This window comes from Drosophila virilis, chromosome 5, assembly GCF_030788295.1.
Source record: "Drosophila virilis strain 15010-1051.87 chromosome 5, Dvir_AGI_RSII-ME, whole genome shotgun sequence".
NCBI lineage: Eukaryota > Metazoa > Arthropoda > Insecta > Diptera > Drosophilidae > Drosophila > Drosophila virilis.
In genome coordinates, this window is record NC_091547.1 from 18355796 (window position 1) to 18374331 (window position 18536).

The 18536-nt window shown below is 38.6% G+C and overlaps 1 protein-coding gene across 30 annotated transcripts in view; it reads right to left on the reverse strand.

The window, feature by feature from the left end:
- Nucleotides 1-18536, reverse strand: part of mbl (muscleblind) — a 212549-nt gene that overhangs the window by 27010 nt on the left and 167003 nt on the right. For 19 of the 30 annotated variants that reach the window (XR_011417027.1, XR_011417026.1, XM_070210430.1 and 16 more), the window contains 3 exons: nt 6883-7053; nt 5662-5841; nt 3267-3500 (listed from right to left, as the gene is read on the reverse strand). Coding sequence is in view for 27 of the 30 variants with exons in the window: in XM_070210430.1 (XP_070066531.1) it covers nt 3267-3500; nt 5662-5841; nt 6883-7053 (585 nt within the window). In the remaining 3 variants the exon portion in view is untranslated. The remainder of the gene's footprint in view (nt 1-3266; nt 3501-5661; nt 5842-6882; nt 7054-18536) is intronic. The other 11 variants (XR_011417028.1, XM_032437106.2, XM_015174293.3 and 8 more) reach the window with 1 other exon arrangement.

The following is an 18536-nucleotide window of genomic DNA, read 5'->3' on the forward strand; positions in this document are numbered from 1 at the left end:
TCCTTTAATTGCTTTCCACGCTAGCACTGACAGCATGCATAAATAACCCCAAGGATAATACAGTTTGTATACATATATATAAATATATACATATGAATACTGATGATATAGGTACATATAGATTGTCTAGGGATAGTTTCTAAAGAGGGGTATGGGTACACAAAAATAAACAATAGCATAAATCATAAATGTTTTTAGACCAGTTATAGCGAGATATGCTAACGGTAAACATTGTAAGTTACAGCTAGCTAGGGATTTGATATAGCTTAAGGGAATTCATTTGGCATATAGTTTAAATTATGACATAGCTTGATGATATTGTTAAAGTTTTAATAAGTAACATATATATGGAAAATAAAGATATTTTGGTATAATTTATAGCAGCGCTGCATCGGTCTGAAGTCAAAATTAGTATGTGTAAAAACTAGTTAAGTTTTTACAATTCTAATTTGAGCATTAAATTAATATTTCTTAAGAATGAGTGAAACGCTCAAAACAAATTTTAGCTTGAAGATTTTTTATCCCTGCACATGATTTTGATATTCGAAACGAAAAAGAAACGCCTAAAATTTGAATCAAACTTTAGCTAGAGTTGGAGATTACAAATTTTGATAGATTTTGTTGCATTATCAAATCATAAACAAACGGCAAAGGAAACTAATTAATATGTAGTCTAAGGTTTATGGCATATGTATTGCCATATCAAGAAAGGAAAACTAATTGCTAATATATAAATAATTAGCTACAAGCTGAAAGCACAACGAGGGCAACATTTAACGAGCCATTTCATAATAACAAAATCGTTATTTTATTATGCATTTTAAACGTTCAGAGCAGGTGCAACAATATATAACACACAAACACACACGAACATATTTAAAAGGATATATATGTATAGGTATATTATTTTTTTGCCTTAGCTCATAATCATATTAAGCCCGGGCCCATAAATAAAATTATGCGCTGCCCTGGCCAGGTGCGTGTGCGTGAAAGAGACAGCATCAGTTAAAAAAGAGAGAGTGAGACTGTGTGTCTGTGCGTGTGTGTTGGTGCTGGTAAAATTTCAAAGGACAATTTGATACAATAATCACGTTTGTCGTGCCTGGTCTGGAGCTCGATTGAATTACGCCTAAAATGCTGCAACAATTTTTCACTTTATGCGATATTATGCTGCAATTATGTGTGTCATGTTTGCAGCGGCAACTGAGAGATGGTGGTGGGGGAGGGGGTAACACTGCCACATCCAGAAGGAGCCTGGCAACAAGGACACTACGACTCATCGTTGTTGATGCTGTTTTTGCTGTTGTTGTTGGTGTTTTTGTTGTTGTTGTTGTGCGCAGCGTCAAATAAATTTTCAGCCAAAAGCAATTAAGTCGCGAATTAAGTGCGGCGCATAGGCAGGACCCCATGGACGCGGCAGGACGAGCACACACACACACACAGACACACATGCAAGCCCATGTGAGAGTTGGGCAATCACGAACGTGCGCCCACGTGTGGCTATGTGAGTGTATGTGTTTGCCTGGCTGACTGCTGCGTGCTCAAAGTTTTAACGCGTTGTAATAAATGTTAATTTTCCCCAACGAAAATCAACATTTATGGCGTGTTTTATGTGCAGCTTCAACATATTTTCCATGTTGTTGAATGCCAGCAATGCCAATCCCTGTCAGTTTCTGTGTCTCTGTATATGTTTGGCTGGGATTATGAGCTTGCCACACATGCATGCACACAAATATAAACCATGTTTATTGGTGTGCGTGTGTTGTTATTTTCTTGCGTAAAGTCAAATTGTTTAAAATGTAATTTTGTCTTTCGCTGTCTTTCGATTTATTGAACTTTTTAAAATTTCGTTAAGAACACGTAAATATACGCTTAAATGGCCCTAAAAAAGCAAAGTGTGCACTTGATCTGATTTTAAAATTGGTTTATCAAGTAAAATATTGAACAATTTGCCGGTGGGTAGCCAATTATTTTAGCCCACTTCTGTGCATATTAAATTTAATTAAATATTTTTATTTATCATAATTGGGATGCAGATGAAACATTTTCTAGTATAAATATTACGAGCTTCTACTCTATTAACTGGCTTGAAAATAACAATTTTTAATTTTTGATATTGCTAAGTTCATTAATTCCTTGACTTCTGTGTTCTACAACTTAATTTATACAAAAAAAAATGGCTACTCATACAATTTAATTTTAATTATTTGCGTTAAGTAAGCAAATTAAATGCCACCTAAGTGAGTTCCATGTGAGTTCTAAGTCTATGTGCGAGTTACAAAACACACTCGGTTAAATTAAAATTACAACTGCAAATTGCACACGTTGAGTTTTTAGAAAGTCGCTCAATATGTGTGTTTGTGTGTATTAAATAGTGTTTATGTATGGGATAATTTGAATGCATTTCTGGCAGAGCTCTGGCAGCGTAGCATAAAATATCGCAATTTATTTATTTATTTTTTTGCTCGAGTAAATTGCAGTTATTTATTGCTGTTGTGCTAACGTTTGCATAAAGTTAATTAAATTGTTTACATGCAGCATTAAGTTTTCATTAAATTTGCTTTAAATAAGCAGAACGGAAAAGGGAGAGAGAGAAACTTGAACATAGAGATAACATGGAGTTTACATGGAGTTAGCATTGAGCCAATATTGTGTTAACACAACCGTAAACATCATAAGCTAACATTAAGTTAACAGTTGATTAACAGAACTTGTTTAAAGCAAATTTTTAATTGAAAACTTAAAACGGTTAGAAAGTTCTAAATCTAACTTTTTTATACATAAATATATTGCTTGCTAAATACTAAGAGCGAAAACTATTGCGTACTTTGTGGCGTGTTGAAGTTTCTTAGTGCGGGGCAGTAAAAGTGTTTCATTTGGTTTATCTTTGTTTAAGTTGAACAAAAAAAGTCGAAAATAAAAATATTGTGAGTTGCTCTAATTAAGCCAAAACTGCATTGACAAAATGAAAAAAAAAAATGAACACAAAAAATTGTATAAATTTTAATTGAGAAAATTTAATGCAAATCTTGAGCAGCTGGCGCACACAAAAAAATAAAAACTAGACAAATTAGGCGGCATAAAAACGCAAATTAAACAAAACATATTGCTGTCGCTCTCGCACTGTGACCAGCTGCCACATGTGCGAGAGAGATGGCAAATTAGGGCGGCTGGGGCTGTGGGGTAGGCATCGGGAGAGGGTTGGGCTTGGACTGAGGGGGTTAAAGAAAGAGAAAGTATAAAAGTAAATATAGAAATAGCCATACCGCAGCTGCAGCAGCGACAGCGGTGGCGCGTGTTTGGGCCGCTTTTAATTGTGCCTGTAGGTGCAGGGGGGGATGAAAGTAGCGGCAGGGGTCACGTGCGCATCTGCCCTTCACGGCGTCCATGCAAACCGTTATGGAACCATCGTCGTGCCGCGCAACGCTCTCCTGCGGATGCGCGAACCGGCATTCCGACTCGGCCCGTTTGCAGGCGCCGCGCAAGAATTCGCGACAGACCTGGAAACACATTTTTAGGATTGTTTTTTTTTTTGTGGTTTTTTTGATTTTTGGAGTTTTTTTTTTTTTTTTTTGGAATTGGATACGGCGTTGTTTTTGGTTGTTGATGTAGTTGTTGTTGTTGTTGTTGTTGAGGTGGTTGTTGTTGTTGTGTTGGTTGCACAGTTGATTGCAGATTGCGGATTGCAGATTGTTTGTTGTAGTTGTTGTTGTTGTTGTTGGTTGTTGGTTGTTGGTTGTTGGCGGGCAGCAATAGCAAAAGTGGCAGCAGTTCAGTGTGTGTGTGTTTATAGGCGAAGTGGTGTTTTGTTGTTTTTTATAGTTTGTTTTTTTTTTTTTTGTTTTGAGGCAAAAGTTGCAGATTTGTTGTGTGTGTGTGTGTAAGTGTTGTGTGTGTATTGGAAATAATGGAAGGATATTCAGTAACAGTTCAGTTTTTTGTTGTATACTTCAAAAGTAAAGTTAAGTATGCGAAACGCAACAACTTTTAATTATTTTTTGGATTATTTTTTTTGGAAGTTAGTGCCGATTTGCAGTTGTTGTAATTGGTTGCTTGCAGAGCATGCTTCCACATATGCACATAGATGTCGTATATATGGTGAGTATATAGATAGATACATACATATATGCTTAATTTTTTGTTTTTTGTTTGTTTTAGCGGCTGCCAATTACAATCTGTGTTAACAGTTGAACAGTGGACAGCAGGATTAGGTTTTCTTTTTTGCTTCACTTACTGTTTTTTTCACAGTTAAGTTTTTGCTATCACTTTTTTTTTAATTTTGTTATTTTTGAGCGAGCCGATTAGTTTTTGAGTTTTGCACTTGAGAACAACAAAAGAACACATACACAAAAAACAAAACAAGGCAAAAATTTGAGTTAGCTAAACACAAATGCAAGGGTTTAATAAAAATTTAAAAGCTTTCAATTGGCTGAGGACCTGAAAGAAACTAGACTGGTACTGTGGAAAAACAAGAATGCCCTTTACTATAGAAAGGGTATTTTATAATCCATCGCAGAATAAACCAAATTAAAAAAAAATAAATGTAACAGCCTAATTTAACTAAAAAAGTGTTAGCTTACATTGTAGTTAACATAGCAAGATAACATTTCTTAGTTTAGAAATCAATTCGCAGACTCCTAACAGACAAAAACATTCTTTAAAATTTTAAAATGAATGCAAAGAAAATATACCAAGATTTTTTTAATCTTTTACTCATGACATGTGAAAGTGTACAACCTGTTGAAAAGTTTATTCTGGGAGCATCTGGCTAAAATGAAGGTATATAACTTAAGAAGTCTTAACATATAATAAACGGATAAGTGCACAGAATTTTCAATTTGTATGTAGTCTGGTTTTATTTTGTTCTATTTACAAATGCTCTGGGCAAGCATATACTGAAAGCGCTTGTCGTAAGCTTTGCAGGGTAGCAGCCGCTTCGGTAAGCGCATTTTGTAAACAAAAATTGTGCCGGAGTTCGACACTTGGATGATTTGATACAACTGTACAAGATTGTATCACATACCAACCAAAAATACATATATATATATATATATATATATATATATATATATATATATATATATATATATATACATATATAAATAAAAATTAAAAGTAAAGTATTATATCAGACATAAGAATAAGTAGAACGATTTTACAAAGACAATTTTGCGATGTTAGATAAAAGTTCAAGTTTTCAAATACGAATACGAATGTGTGTCAACGTGATCAAATCAATTTTTATTATCAGCGAATTGTTAATATTACTTTCCGTTATAATTTTTCATATATTTCTTTTTTATTTTTATTTTTGGCAGAACTAAAGAGAACTTAAAACACTGTACATGGTTTTAGTTGCAATATTTTTTATACATAGTTAAAATATTAGGTCTTATATGAAGTAATACATAATAAAAACTCAATTTTTTAGCATGCGAAAAAAAAAACAATATGGAAACATGTCAAAAGAGAAGCGTTTCTCTTTGCATATTGTTTGTTTCATTGTGTACGAAATAAACGATAAAACGATAACACGATAAACGATTAACGAAATAAACGTAAGCATAAATTAAAGCATAATCCAAAAAAATGTATCACTTTATTGGCTTCTATTGCAGTCAATCAATGAATACAAATTTATATAAAGTAACTGTCACTCACCTCTAATCTGTCGGAGCGTGGAATTTTCTGTTGTGCCACCTGAACGGTCTGTGGCACCACCGTACCCAGCTGTGAGGCAACGGCCGTCGGATCATGTCCCAGCAAAGTAGGCACTAAGTGTCCGGCATAGTAAGGACTGTATGTGTTGGCTGGTATGCCAGTCAAGTAGGGATTTGTAGCCTGGAAGAGCATAAAAGAGTGAAATAGTGAATTCATCATCATCAATGCAAGCCATCAATCAATCATCAGTTAATCAGTCGAAGGTGTTCTAGTGAAAAGCAGCTTTGGCTACTACATTAACAGTTTCCACTCACCCATAACTGCTCTGTAAGACTACCTATCTTATCTTCACAGCTTTAATTCAGGTTAAGAGCTTTAAAGTAGCTTAAAGCTTTTGACAATACAATAAAGCTAACTTACTTGGGTTTCACTTAGAGCCTTATCCTGCTCTTTATCATGTACCCTTTTAATTAATGATAATCTTTTTGACTTATCAAATGCTAATGACTTTTGAGACTTTTATAATTGCATAGAGCAATTGCATTTAACATAGAGCATATCACTTAGCGTTGCATTGTTAATGAGATATCGTGTCAAGAACCCATCGTCAAGCTTATCGCAGCTAAGTATCTGTTACCACTTTAGTTTAAAGAATGTCCCATTTGCAGCACTCCATTTTCTATTTCCTGCCCTGGCAAATCACCCTAAACTCGCTAATGATGCCTCATGCATATTTCAACACACATCAGTGTTGAGCAGTGCTCGGGCTAATGGTCGCTGCCGTTTAGGCAGACATTTAAAAAACCATGTTCAAAATTATTTGAGAATTAATTTTCGATTTGCCGAGTAAAAAAGGCGGCAAGTGCGCCGCCCCTTGGCATGCATAATGCATGCGCCAGGCGAACCGGACAAAAACTTCTTATATAAGTATATATATTCGGTTTTCTCGCCCCTCACTCCGACTTCTTGTGCTACTCATTTTCGCGCATTTTGAATAGCATTTAACATTTTTTGGGGGCTCTGTGTTATTCATAGTTCTGGTCATGGGAGGATTGGGGGAAATGGAAATTGAAGTGGGATATCCGCTTATAAATATTCATATTGCGCAAACAGTTAGTCTGCAGTAGTCTAGACCAGGGAGTGGGCGAGTGGGTGGAGGGGGGGCAGCGCTTAGGAGATTCAATTAAAGTATTATGTGGTTTTCGGGTTGCAAGTACTTACCACGGCTGGCACTTGGCCCGATATGACCGGCGGGCCGGGCGCGATGCCCATTTGTTGCATCAGTGCATTCTTTAGGGCCAGATGATTGCGTCCGTTTATCAACAGCTGATCCTTCAAATGCTGTGGTGGATGAAAATATTTGCACGGCGGTTTATCACGATTACAGCGTCCCTGCGAATAGTTAAATAAATGGTGAATTCTTTTGCTTAAAGCACATCACAGTAAATAAATGGCTCTCCAATTGAATGATTTACAAAGACAACAACAACAATTTGGACAACAGTTTTGGTGTTTTTATTTGTTTTCCATTAAGATTCGTTTTCGTATCAATTTGCTCGTAATTTACTGAACAGTAACTGTGACTGCGATTGTTACTGGACACGCCAGTGGAAATCTTATTGTTGACACACCGACGCTCCATAAATTACGGCGAAAATTTATGTTAATGTGTGTGGACGGTACACGTGTGTGCCCGCGTCTGTGTTGGCAACTGTATAATTTATGTGGGTCAGTGTTGTTTAATGCCAACACAAATTGCCGAAGTTAACCTTAATGTCAAAGTATTTTATTGTGATTTAATAAATTATAATGCAATGTTTTCTTAAGTTGAGTTTGCTTTGCTTTGCAAAGGAAACAAATTCGAACTATATTGTGGGAATAAATAATTTCTTGTTGCTTATATATTTATATTTGTCTATTTTGATCCGGATATCATTGTGGATCATTAGAAAATGTACACTATATTAGCTATAAATAAAATCTGATTGCACACGATATGACTCATTGATTCAATACACTCAATGCACTCGAATGACGCTGTGCTGCCGTGCTGTCAAGTCATAATTTCGAATATAGAATTTGCGCGCCATTGTTATGAATTCCAAAAAGGGAAAACAATTAACTGCACGTAACTGTAAATATGCATTCCGGCCGCACATGCCACACACATCTGTTGAGGCATGCGGCTAAAGAAGAAACTCAAACATGCATATTAAATCGATAAAAAGTAATTTCACATCATTAGCTGGTGTAATTATGGCCGCGAATTAAGCCGCCGAATCATGCAGCTCCTTTGTTTTTTTTTTCTTCTTTTTTTGAGTGCCGGGCTAAATGTCAACAATAATTATAATGAGTCCAGGCTAATGCTCCAGGGCCAGGTAGGGCGCATGCAACATGGCATGCACAAAAAAGATTTAATTCCCGTGTGTGGCGAATTGGGTGCGCAGACTGTCAAACAAATATGCATGTAAATTATATTTAATTCAGAGCAAATGAAGTTAACAAATATTTACATATGCCCGGGCGAACAGCGGACAGGACAGTGGCCGCATGTCCTTTGTCCGCGCCAGCTTAAACATTGAAAAAATAATAATAAAAGGAACTGTAAGGCCTGGAAAATATTTATATGTATGCATAAATTGATTGTTTACTTGGGCAGCCCTCGGCACGAACAGGAGCACGTAGTTGGCAATTTTCATTTTCATATTGTTATTGTTGTTGTTTTCGTTTTTATTGTTGTCGCTTTTCGTCCTGGCATTCACAATTTATGACGCAATGAAAGCTCTGCAAGATTTATGGCGTGAACAAAATAAGAGAAAAATCTCATGCGCCCGCCGCTAACTTACAAATAATTGTTGTTCAAAAAATGTTCACTGCCCGCCGACATTTATAAAATTTTATTCACTGTTGATGTTATTTGCCAAACAACACGAATTGCACAAAATATTTGCACAAATATTTGCTTGCATATTTTTCAATGCCAATTCAGCATGACAAATGTTGTGCAAATGTAACAAAAATATCAAAACAAAAACGTAAGCGTACAAGCTGCTCAACTAGGTAATATCCTGGAATAGCCTAGAAATAAGATGGGAATAGGATTGTTTGAAGTCTACGCAAGACTGCCAATACTTTTCTCTTCGCCCGGCAGATAGGGAAACACTTTAATTAGGCTAAAGTGCAGCCGTTTTGCCTATCGCCTGGCGTGAACGATAGTAATAAACATATTATGTCGTACACCATCCTATCTGATTAACTTAAAAATCTAAAACAAATATAATGAATAAATATAAAATAAATATAATGAAATTATATGATGTCATAAGCGTACCACGTTACATTTTGACGCTCAACTAGTCTATTAAAAAATAAATAAATATATTTTATAATGCAAACGAAGCCTAATCCGGGCATTTTTATGGTATACGATTGTGAATTGCTTTATTCCAATTGTAAATATATATAATCCAATTTGCGTGCAGTAAATAAAATGCATTTTGATAGCCCATCGTATTTCGCTCAGTCAATTATTTCGCATGCATTACGAAATTACAGAAAAATTTGTTGCCAATTAATTAGCTCAATTATTTGTCACACACAAATGAGAAACATTTGCCAGCAAAATTTGCTGGGCAAACAATAATTTGCATTGAACTGGTTGTTGTTGCTGTTGATTTGCAATTTTGATCAAAATACAAAATATTTATTGACAGCAAGCAAACAATTTTCTTTGCACATAAATTTCTCTGAGCTGCGAATCGCGAGGCGCCTGAAAGCAGGCAACACGAGGGCATTGAAAAGCAGACGCCAAACCCGTTGACTGCCCCCGCCGGCACTTTTGGATTATTTGTTTGTGCTTATTGGCGCCATTGGCGGTAATTTAATGCTTGGATTGAGTTTATTCAACAACAACAACAACAACTACTGCAGCAAAAACAACAACTAGCAACAGCAGCACCAACAGCAGCAGTTTTCATGGCTTTTATCTGTATCTGCATCTGTGTCTGCATCTGTATCTGTATCTGTAGCTGTAGCTGTATTTGTGTGCTGTGAAACGAGTAGCTGTGTTTATTGCTAACTATTCTGCTTGATTTTAAATGCTTTAGCAAATTGTCTATCGCTTTCCTACGACACGCGCCCGCTTCCAACCCTGCGCGGCGCTTGTCTCTTGTCACCCTGCAGGCGGCTCTTGTACTAATTTCAAATAATTAAATACAAATGTGATTTTTTAGTATGCCACTTGCCAGTTGCCAGTGCCACAGTTACTTGTTGCCCTCGCGAGCGTAAGCATGTTTTGCATCTAGGTTAATTGCAGTTGATTGGCAGGCGGCAACCGTTGCCATGAAGCGAAGACCATTTACGACATGTGCGAATCGCCTGATTCAGTTATTGCCGATCAAATGGGTCAGTTGACTGGATAAACTGGGGCTTTGTTTGAATGTTAAATGTGATAGCTAATCGATGCGGTGCTTGGTGAGCTAAATATCGCATGCTATATAACTCTATAGCGACTGAGTGCAGATTTTATTGACAGTGGGACGCATATATAATTTTGTTGCTATTTATATATTTATAGTAATTTCATAATTATAATTATAATTATAATTATTATTGAAAATTATGCAAATAATGAATTTATTATGAAAGCCGAAGAACTATCATCGAATTCGAGTCCCAGGCTAGATAATATATTTAATTGAATTATTACAGCTAAATTTAAAGATAATGGGAATTTAAGCTTAGCAACGTGGCAAGGGCATTTTATAGTTTACTTTGCAAGACTCTTCTACACATAATGAAAAGCTGCCAACTTTGTGGCAACACTGGCTGCAACTTTGGGCCTGGCTTGTTCTGCGCATACATTTTCAATGTCATTCGGAAAATATTTAAATTGCATTTGGCATCGCAATCAAATAAGATATTATTCTTGCTCAGGCTGCACAGGCCCCACTAGTGACAACATGCAGAGGATGCGGCACTTTTGCACGTTCTTGCATCAAATGGCGCCGTGGCAGACATTATCTCAAATGGCAAGTGGCGCTCGTCTTGTGCCTCGGGTGCGCCCGCTGGCCAATTTCTTGTTGGTTGAATGTGAAACACATTTAGCTTTGCTGATTGCACTGCTCGCTCCCGTTCAGCTAGTTCTTACACTTTTCTTTTCTTATACTCTTTTTTTTTTTGCCAGTGCTGCCACACTAAACATTTTCATGTCATTTCGATTGTAATCTGCATGACTGGCTCCCACGATGGACGCGACACGCGGCCGAGACAAAAAATATAAAAAAGAAAAGGCAGCGAGTGTGAAAATGGCAAATGGTGTCCACTCACGCACACAGCCAACGGGTGAGTTGCAGAGATGAAGAGCTGCAAAAAGACATACAGATAGAGAGACGGTCAGACGGACAGACTGGCGGACAGACAGACAGCGGGACAGACAGCATATTTGCATTGTGCGCGCTGTTATTCGCACTGCATTTTTATAGCAACCACCGAGCCTCGAACCCTTTTTTTTAGAGCAATTCGCTCATTTTTTTTTTTATTTTGTCACCAAAGCCTTGTGCAGATTATCCGCTTTAAATTGCAATGATTACTTTTTCCTTTTTTTCCTGCTCGTTTTTTTTTTTTTTGGCTGATAGCTGGCATTGGCCTGGCATTTCAGAGCCATTTTTCTTCTTCGCTACGCTCGAAACAATGTTGCTGGCTGTCGCCGTCGTCTGGCATCGTCCTCCATAGACGCTGCATGCGTAGCGAGTCCGTGAGGATTGTGTCCGTCGCAATGGAGGCTAAGGAATTTTTCATGTTTTCATGCCAAGTGCAAGTCAAGTCCAGTCATGTATATCGTCGCATCGTATCGCATTGCCGACATGCGTCTTGGAGAGGGTCGCACCAGCAGGGACGTCGGCCAGAGGCACTCAACGTTTGCTCGACGACGTCGACGACGTCGACAACGTTGGGTATTAAATGTCATTTTGCATTTCGTGACAAGTTGGATAATCTGACTCGAAAGTTATTTATTTCTTCTTTGTTGAGTGCAAAGGAATTTTTCTTGCACTTTGCTAGCCCGAGCATTTTACATGGCATTTTTTGCTTAGTTTGCTGAGCGTATCCCTTTCTATTCCACTTTTTTTTTATTTTTTTTTTGGTGAGTCCCTTTTAAGTTTAGCTACTTTTCTTCAATTTGGCGACGATAGAAATCGCCTTTGAATGTTAATAAAATGGATTTTTATGCAAATTTAAAACTGTTTGGCGGTTGGCTTGGTATGCATTACAAATGCCAGAGGGTTAGACCTAGACAATGAGTTTCCCATAAAATGCAAATGCTGTTTTCTCAACTGAAATTGATAACCAAGACGCGACGGCGCATTATGCAGCTCTCCAGATGTCGAAGTGTGACGTGGCCTATGTTAAATTGCTATAAATTTATAGCAGCTCCGAAATATAAGCTCAAATACAAAGATAAGGCTTTAGATCAACTCAAAATTCTAAAATCCAGCAAAGTGGTTTACATTTCTCAAATATATGCAATCTTGCTTTCAGTTTGATAACAAGTCAATGTATTCCACACATATATATTTTCATAGACATAAAAGTGCCTCATCCTCCCATTTCTGGGAAGCACAATATCATGTAAATTTTGTAAACTTTACATTGTTAGCTGCATTTTTAAGTCAGACAGTTGCCAATTTCAACGCAAACTAACGGAAGTACAAGCTTTGGCACTTAGCCGGCCAATACACACACAACCATACACAAACAGACACATATTGCAAGTGACACTTGCAGCTGAAAACTATTTTGAACGCGTAACGAAGCAGCTCAATTTATACCACTTGCCCATGCAGGACATACACACACACAGTCACACACACACACAGCCAGACAGTAAAACAACCAGAAAATGCTGCAAATCAAAAAGCAATTTTCATTTGTAAATACCAACAACAAACTGACAACAATGACATAGAAAAAAATATTTATAGTTAATAATTGGAAGCAAACAAATGCAACTAAAAATAAAAATTGAAACAAATTTTCATTGAAAGCAAACAAAGCAGAAAAAAAGCATTGAATTTAATGTGCGCAGCAAATAGAAAATTGCGCCTATTTTTGATTTAATTTTCAATATGATCAGTCGAAAGGGTGGTGTGTCTGTGTGTGCGTGTATGGGTGTGTGTGTAATGAAAATGAAATTATTTTCGTAAAATCCAAACAATTTGTTAAAGGCAAATGCTCAATATTTGTTTTTGCATAGAACGCGAGCCAAGCGAGGCAAAGGCAAAGTGTTTGCCACGAAACAGAACTAATGAATGTGCGGGTGGAGGGGGCGGCCTGGCTGTAGCAGATCAGAGGGTGGGGTGTTGGACGATGAGCAGCGGTGCATGTTAAGCGTTTCGCCTTTAGACAATGCAAAAATGGAATGCGCCACAGGAAAAGCAACAGCCGGCGTTAGGTTCAGGCAATCTGCTAGCTATCTCTCTCTCCCTCTTTCTTTCTAGTTGTCTCTCTCTCTCTCTCTTTTTGCCTCTGCTATCGCTGCAGTCACTGAACTCGATGCCTAAAAACAGTCAGGCTCAAATAGCCAGGCAGAATGTGTTGCACGCTGAGTCTTTGTCAGTGTGTGTGTGTATGTGTGTGTGTCTGTTGTGTGTGTGGTGTGTGCGCGGTGTGTGCGCAAATGTTTTTTTTCAATCATGCGTATATTCATTCAATGGCTACCATTGCATTGCATACTTTTGGGATTTGCAACAGATTCTCGCGCATAATATATGTATATGTATGTATATGTATATGTGCGTACTGTGTCTGTGTGTGTGATCCCCCACGCTTCACCTAGCACCCAGCCCACCCGCTGTGCGCCGTGCGCTCAGCCCTCTGCAGGATTTGCATTCTATGTTGGCCCAGTGCTGCGACACACAATGTAACATTGTTGTTTTAATTTTCACGTTGCTCGGGCAACAATTATCGGGGGGATTTTGGATTAGTTATCACTGGCGACCAGAGCGAAAAAGAGACAGAGACAGAAAAAGCTAATCAGCAGAGACTTTGTGCTAATTGAAAATGTTTGCAACTGCAGTGTAAGTTGGCTTTTAGCTCTGATCAGGTGTTCAAATAGTTTCTCTGTGTTATTTAACGAGAGTTCAACTAATGTAGAGGAAACTTTTGACATAACATTAAGTTAATCCTTAATGCTATCCATTTATGGCACAATAAACAATTCAGTGAAGCAAATAAAGACCTTTTTATTTATAGAAATATCTTTCACGACTTGTCTTAAGCTTTATGGTACCTCGAAAATTAACTTTTAGAATGATCTGTTGCATTTTATGTACTTATGTGCGACTTTTTGCTGTCGTAACCCTTTGCTATAACTCCCATGAACTTAATTTAAAAAAAATATTACATGAGATATATTCGTCCCAAAAGAGTGTTTGGAACGTACTATAAACAATATGGAAATAAATGCATTGGCAATATAATTTTAACTTTGCCCACCATTGAACTGCTTATATAATATAGATGATCAATTTAAGAAGTATTTCAAGCTGCAAGCTTTATGGCAAATACAAAATACTATAAAACTCAACTTCTTTAAGAATGTAGTTGACTTGCTACAAATTAAAAAAAAAAAAACGACTTTTCAAGCATAAAATCAACAAGATTTGCCTTAAAGATATTATAGGTATTCGCTGCTTATTTCCACTGCAGCCACACCCCCAACATAAGCTGACCGCCCATTCATCTGTTCATTTTGCGCTTATCGGACGCGAAATTCACTTAATTTAATTAAAGTGCACAGCGCACGCGAAACGAAATGAGCTCGAAAAGAAGAGGAACAAAAAATCAGCTTGGCAACATTATTTTTATGGTACACTTCACACACACACACACACACACACACACAAACTGAAAGGTGTGTTGTTCACTGGCCTGTCCGAGGCCCGCGCGCACTGCTCTCATCATCGACGGGGACGGCGTCACCTCATACCTGGCCACAGATCTGGTCATCATCAGCGTCGCCGTCAGCAACCAGCGAAACGTCATTGCTTCATTTTCGCTCCTGTTCCCAATTGCCCGGTCTCCCATTACCGAGCTCCAGGTATTCGCCAGAGTTTGGTACTCTTTCGAGCTGAAGCTGAAGCTACCGTCTCCATCTACCGACCAGTGCCCCCGAATTAATTTCCGTTTTGCAAACCAATTGAAAATCCAATTTTCAATACACAAACCGTATAAAGTACCTCTGTATATACACTCACACTCCATATATATATATATATGTATATACTCACATATATATAAATATATATATATATATAGATTCATTCACTCCGGCATACGTTTAACTAACGTGGCATAGGAGCAGGGGAGCAGGCCAGGGGCCACCGCCTGGCAGGAGGCCTTTTATTCAACCCGATGCACACGTGCAAAAGTTTGCTCACATTTAAATGGGCTTTAAAAATGGCCAAGCTGGGACACCGGCCACTGGCCAACTCGAACGGCCACCTCCACTGGCCATTGGCCATCGGCCAGCGGGCAGTGCCCGGGTATTTTGCCTAAAAGTAGGCAACAATATATGGGCATTAAACGTAAACCGACTGCAGGCAAAAGCGATGACGTTGGTCTCGGCCCGTGCATGCGTGTGTGTGGCCAGGACGAACAGGACGAGCTGCTGCTGTGAAACGCGTCCTTGTGTGCATTGCCGTGTTTATTTGTATACAAACTCATGCGACGACCAAGAGGCGCCCATATGGCCACATAAGGCACGCCATGGCGCCTGTGTCGGCTCCGGCTCCGGCTCCGGCTCAGGCTGCGGCTCTGTCTAGGGCTCAGGCATCCCCACAGGGCTGCGGCAACGCGCTGCAATGGCCACGTGTGCGGTTGTTTGTACGAGGCACATTGATTTTTTTTCTATGGCCAACACATACTGAAACAGCAGCAGGAGAAGAAACTGAAGCCTCAGTCCATAGGCCTCTGCGATACGATTTGACCACATGCTACGCCATTTTTTGCCGCTTTGCAAATTACATATCATGCACAGTGGTAACAGTAATGCGAAATCGTACATAATTATTTAATCTAAGGTTGTTTGACTGTTAAAGCTGTACAAGAACTAGTTAAGAATTATAACTAAATCACATGTAAGCAGTTGTTTTAATATTGATACGAATATATTAAATAAATGAATGAATTTAGAAATACGTTTTGTATTCAATTGTTGTTTTTTTTTTTGCAAATTTTAAAAACAGCGTGTATGTAACTAAGTCATACATTAAAGACTAGTTCATTTAACTGGAAATTACAAAAGGCGATGATTGCCAACAAAAATTTGGGCGTTTAATTTCTGTTCAAATATTTGTTGAATTGCCACATTGTGCAGCGCTGGTCAATTGGTTTGCTGTTGACTCTATGCAGGGCCCATAGTCCGGCTTCAAGCGTTTGGGCCTGCAGCAACCTAACGCCATATGTACTCCCTATATATATATTATATGCACCTTATGTAGACTTTTTTGTTAACATTTTTCAATTGGAAATGAATATCAATGACCATTTTGCCAAACAAAATTCGCAGCTACACATTTTTATTTTCATTAGCTATTTTCGAGTGTTTATTTTAAAAGCATTTTTAAGCCTAAAAGCGAGCTGTGGCATTTGTTGAGTGTTTCATTTTTTTGCCGAGCTGTTTCTTCTGATAAATTTAAACTTTGACGACTGCCATTTCGCAACTTTTGATATGGACACTGAGTATGAGGACGATGCGTCATATAATTGGGCAAATGTCAAAAAAGGAGCCGCTATTGAATTGAGTTTCAAGCAACTCGAGGGGCTTTTGGCAGCGCGATATCGAAGCTCATACACGCACACACATATACACACACATAGTCAAATAAATGGCGGCACAAATTTAATGGCGAGTTTCGGTTTTTTGGCAGACATTGATGACTTTTTAACTGCAGTCATTTGCAAGGCGACAGGCACACACACACACATGAGCGCGCGTGCTAAATGTTTGCCTAGCCACACACACACACACCAACACTCTTGCGCACATTTGGTGGCGTATCCGTTTCCGTTGCCGCTGGTAAAATGGCAGCCACCTCCATGGTAAAACATTTTGCAGTGCGGCAATGCGGCGACAACATCGCGTGACGCGACGATAAAAATAATCATCATCATAATGTGATATGAAAAGGGGGCCACCAGTAAAGTGACTTAAGTGTAGCTAAAAGTATGCCCTCAAGTGTAGGCAGAACCGAAAATACGCGTCGCTAATCGATTTTTGCTTTGCTTTCTTTGAGCTTCTCTCGTTTCTTGTGTTTTTTTTTTTGCAATTTGCCTGTAATGCGATTATTCTGCGATTTCTCTGCCGGACTCACAGCGCTCAGCCCCCACAAATTAACGGGTTCCATAATAATTTAGTCGCATGCCGCAAAGCACACTCTCACACACACACACATACAGTCATCCTTTATAGCTCGCCAAGGTCGTCAACATTTTTGTGGCGGGCTCAGAAGGCAAATTGATTTCGTTTCATATGCCCTTGGCATATGTTGCCGACTTTTTGGCGCCCTATTACGAGTGTATATATGGATGTGTGTGTGTGTGTGAGTGGACATGTGTGTGTAACACTCGCCTGCTCTGGCTCGACTCTTGTGCGACATTTGCATGGCCATAAAATAAGAAATAAAAGTGCGGGTTGGTCGTGTTTTACCCAGGCGTTTGCAGCCAACTGCGGTCAAGTAATTGGGTTGACCGAATTGTCAGGCCTGCCCCGCCATAGGCCGCCAAAAGTAGGCAACATTAAATTTGTGTCGTGTTTAGTTTGGGCAGCGCTTGCGGGGCCATCAACATTTTTATTATCTTGTTGTCGGGGGCACTTAACTCTTCCCGAGGCGTGGCCAAATGTGTTTGTCCCATCGTTTGCAATTATTATTGCGTACTTATGGGCATGCAAGCTGTTGTACCTATTTAGATACACACGAAACGCAGAGTAATTTTTTGTGTTCATTTTATTGCACTTATTTTGATGTTATAAGAACACAATATTTAAATATGAATGGAAATTGAATCTATGTGAATTGCGAGCCTCTAACTCTGGTGATTCCGACATGTCAACAAATTTTAATACCATAATCTTGAGAATTCTCGCTTTTTAAGTTTCTCTGGTTTAATTCAAAAACACTTAAAGTTCAATAGCTGAACAAAAAAGTGGAATTAAATATAACAAAGAGCGATTGCCTAAGTTGAGGCACATTCTGAAGCGTTTTCCTTTTATATTTTTCCTGATATGTGCACATGGGAAACTAATTGAAAAGGGAACTGCGCAAAGCGCAAGGACAAAGTTTATGACAAGTTGTTGTTGTTGACTGCACACACACACACACACACACATGAACAGACAGGGAGAAGACACGAGAAACATGAGAGACACGCATTTAATAAATCCATCACATAACCCGCATTATTAAAAAGATCCAAGACACTGAGTCCTGGCACGAACCAGCAAAGTTTCGCTGGCAAACAAGCTCATAGATTGACTAAGATAGAGAGCGGAGAGGTGGGAGGTGTGGCAAATGGGGTAGTTGGGGATGCTAAGCAAACAGGAACAGAAACAGGAGACAAACTCAGAGACTCATGACCAGAGAGAAACGAACAAAAAGCGCTTATCAAATTTCCACAAACGATGACAATCAAACAAGGCAGCCGCTGTCCAAAGTCCACACTCACGAGTTCTGTGTAGGAGCATTGAGAAGAATGCGTGGGGATAGGGTGACGAGCATCCTACATGCGAGTGTTGCTGACGAAACGAGTTGATTGAGGTTTGGCCAAGCGCCCAGCCATCAGCTATTGAGTGAATGTAATCGCCAATAAAGTGCACA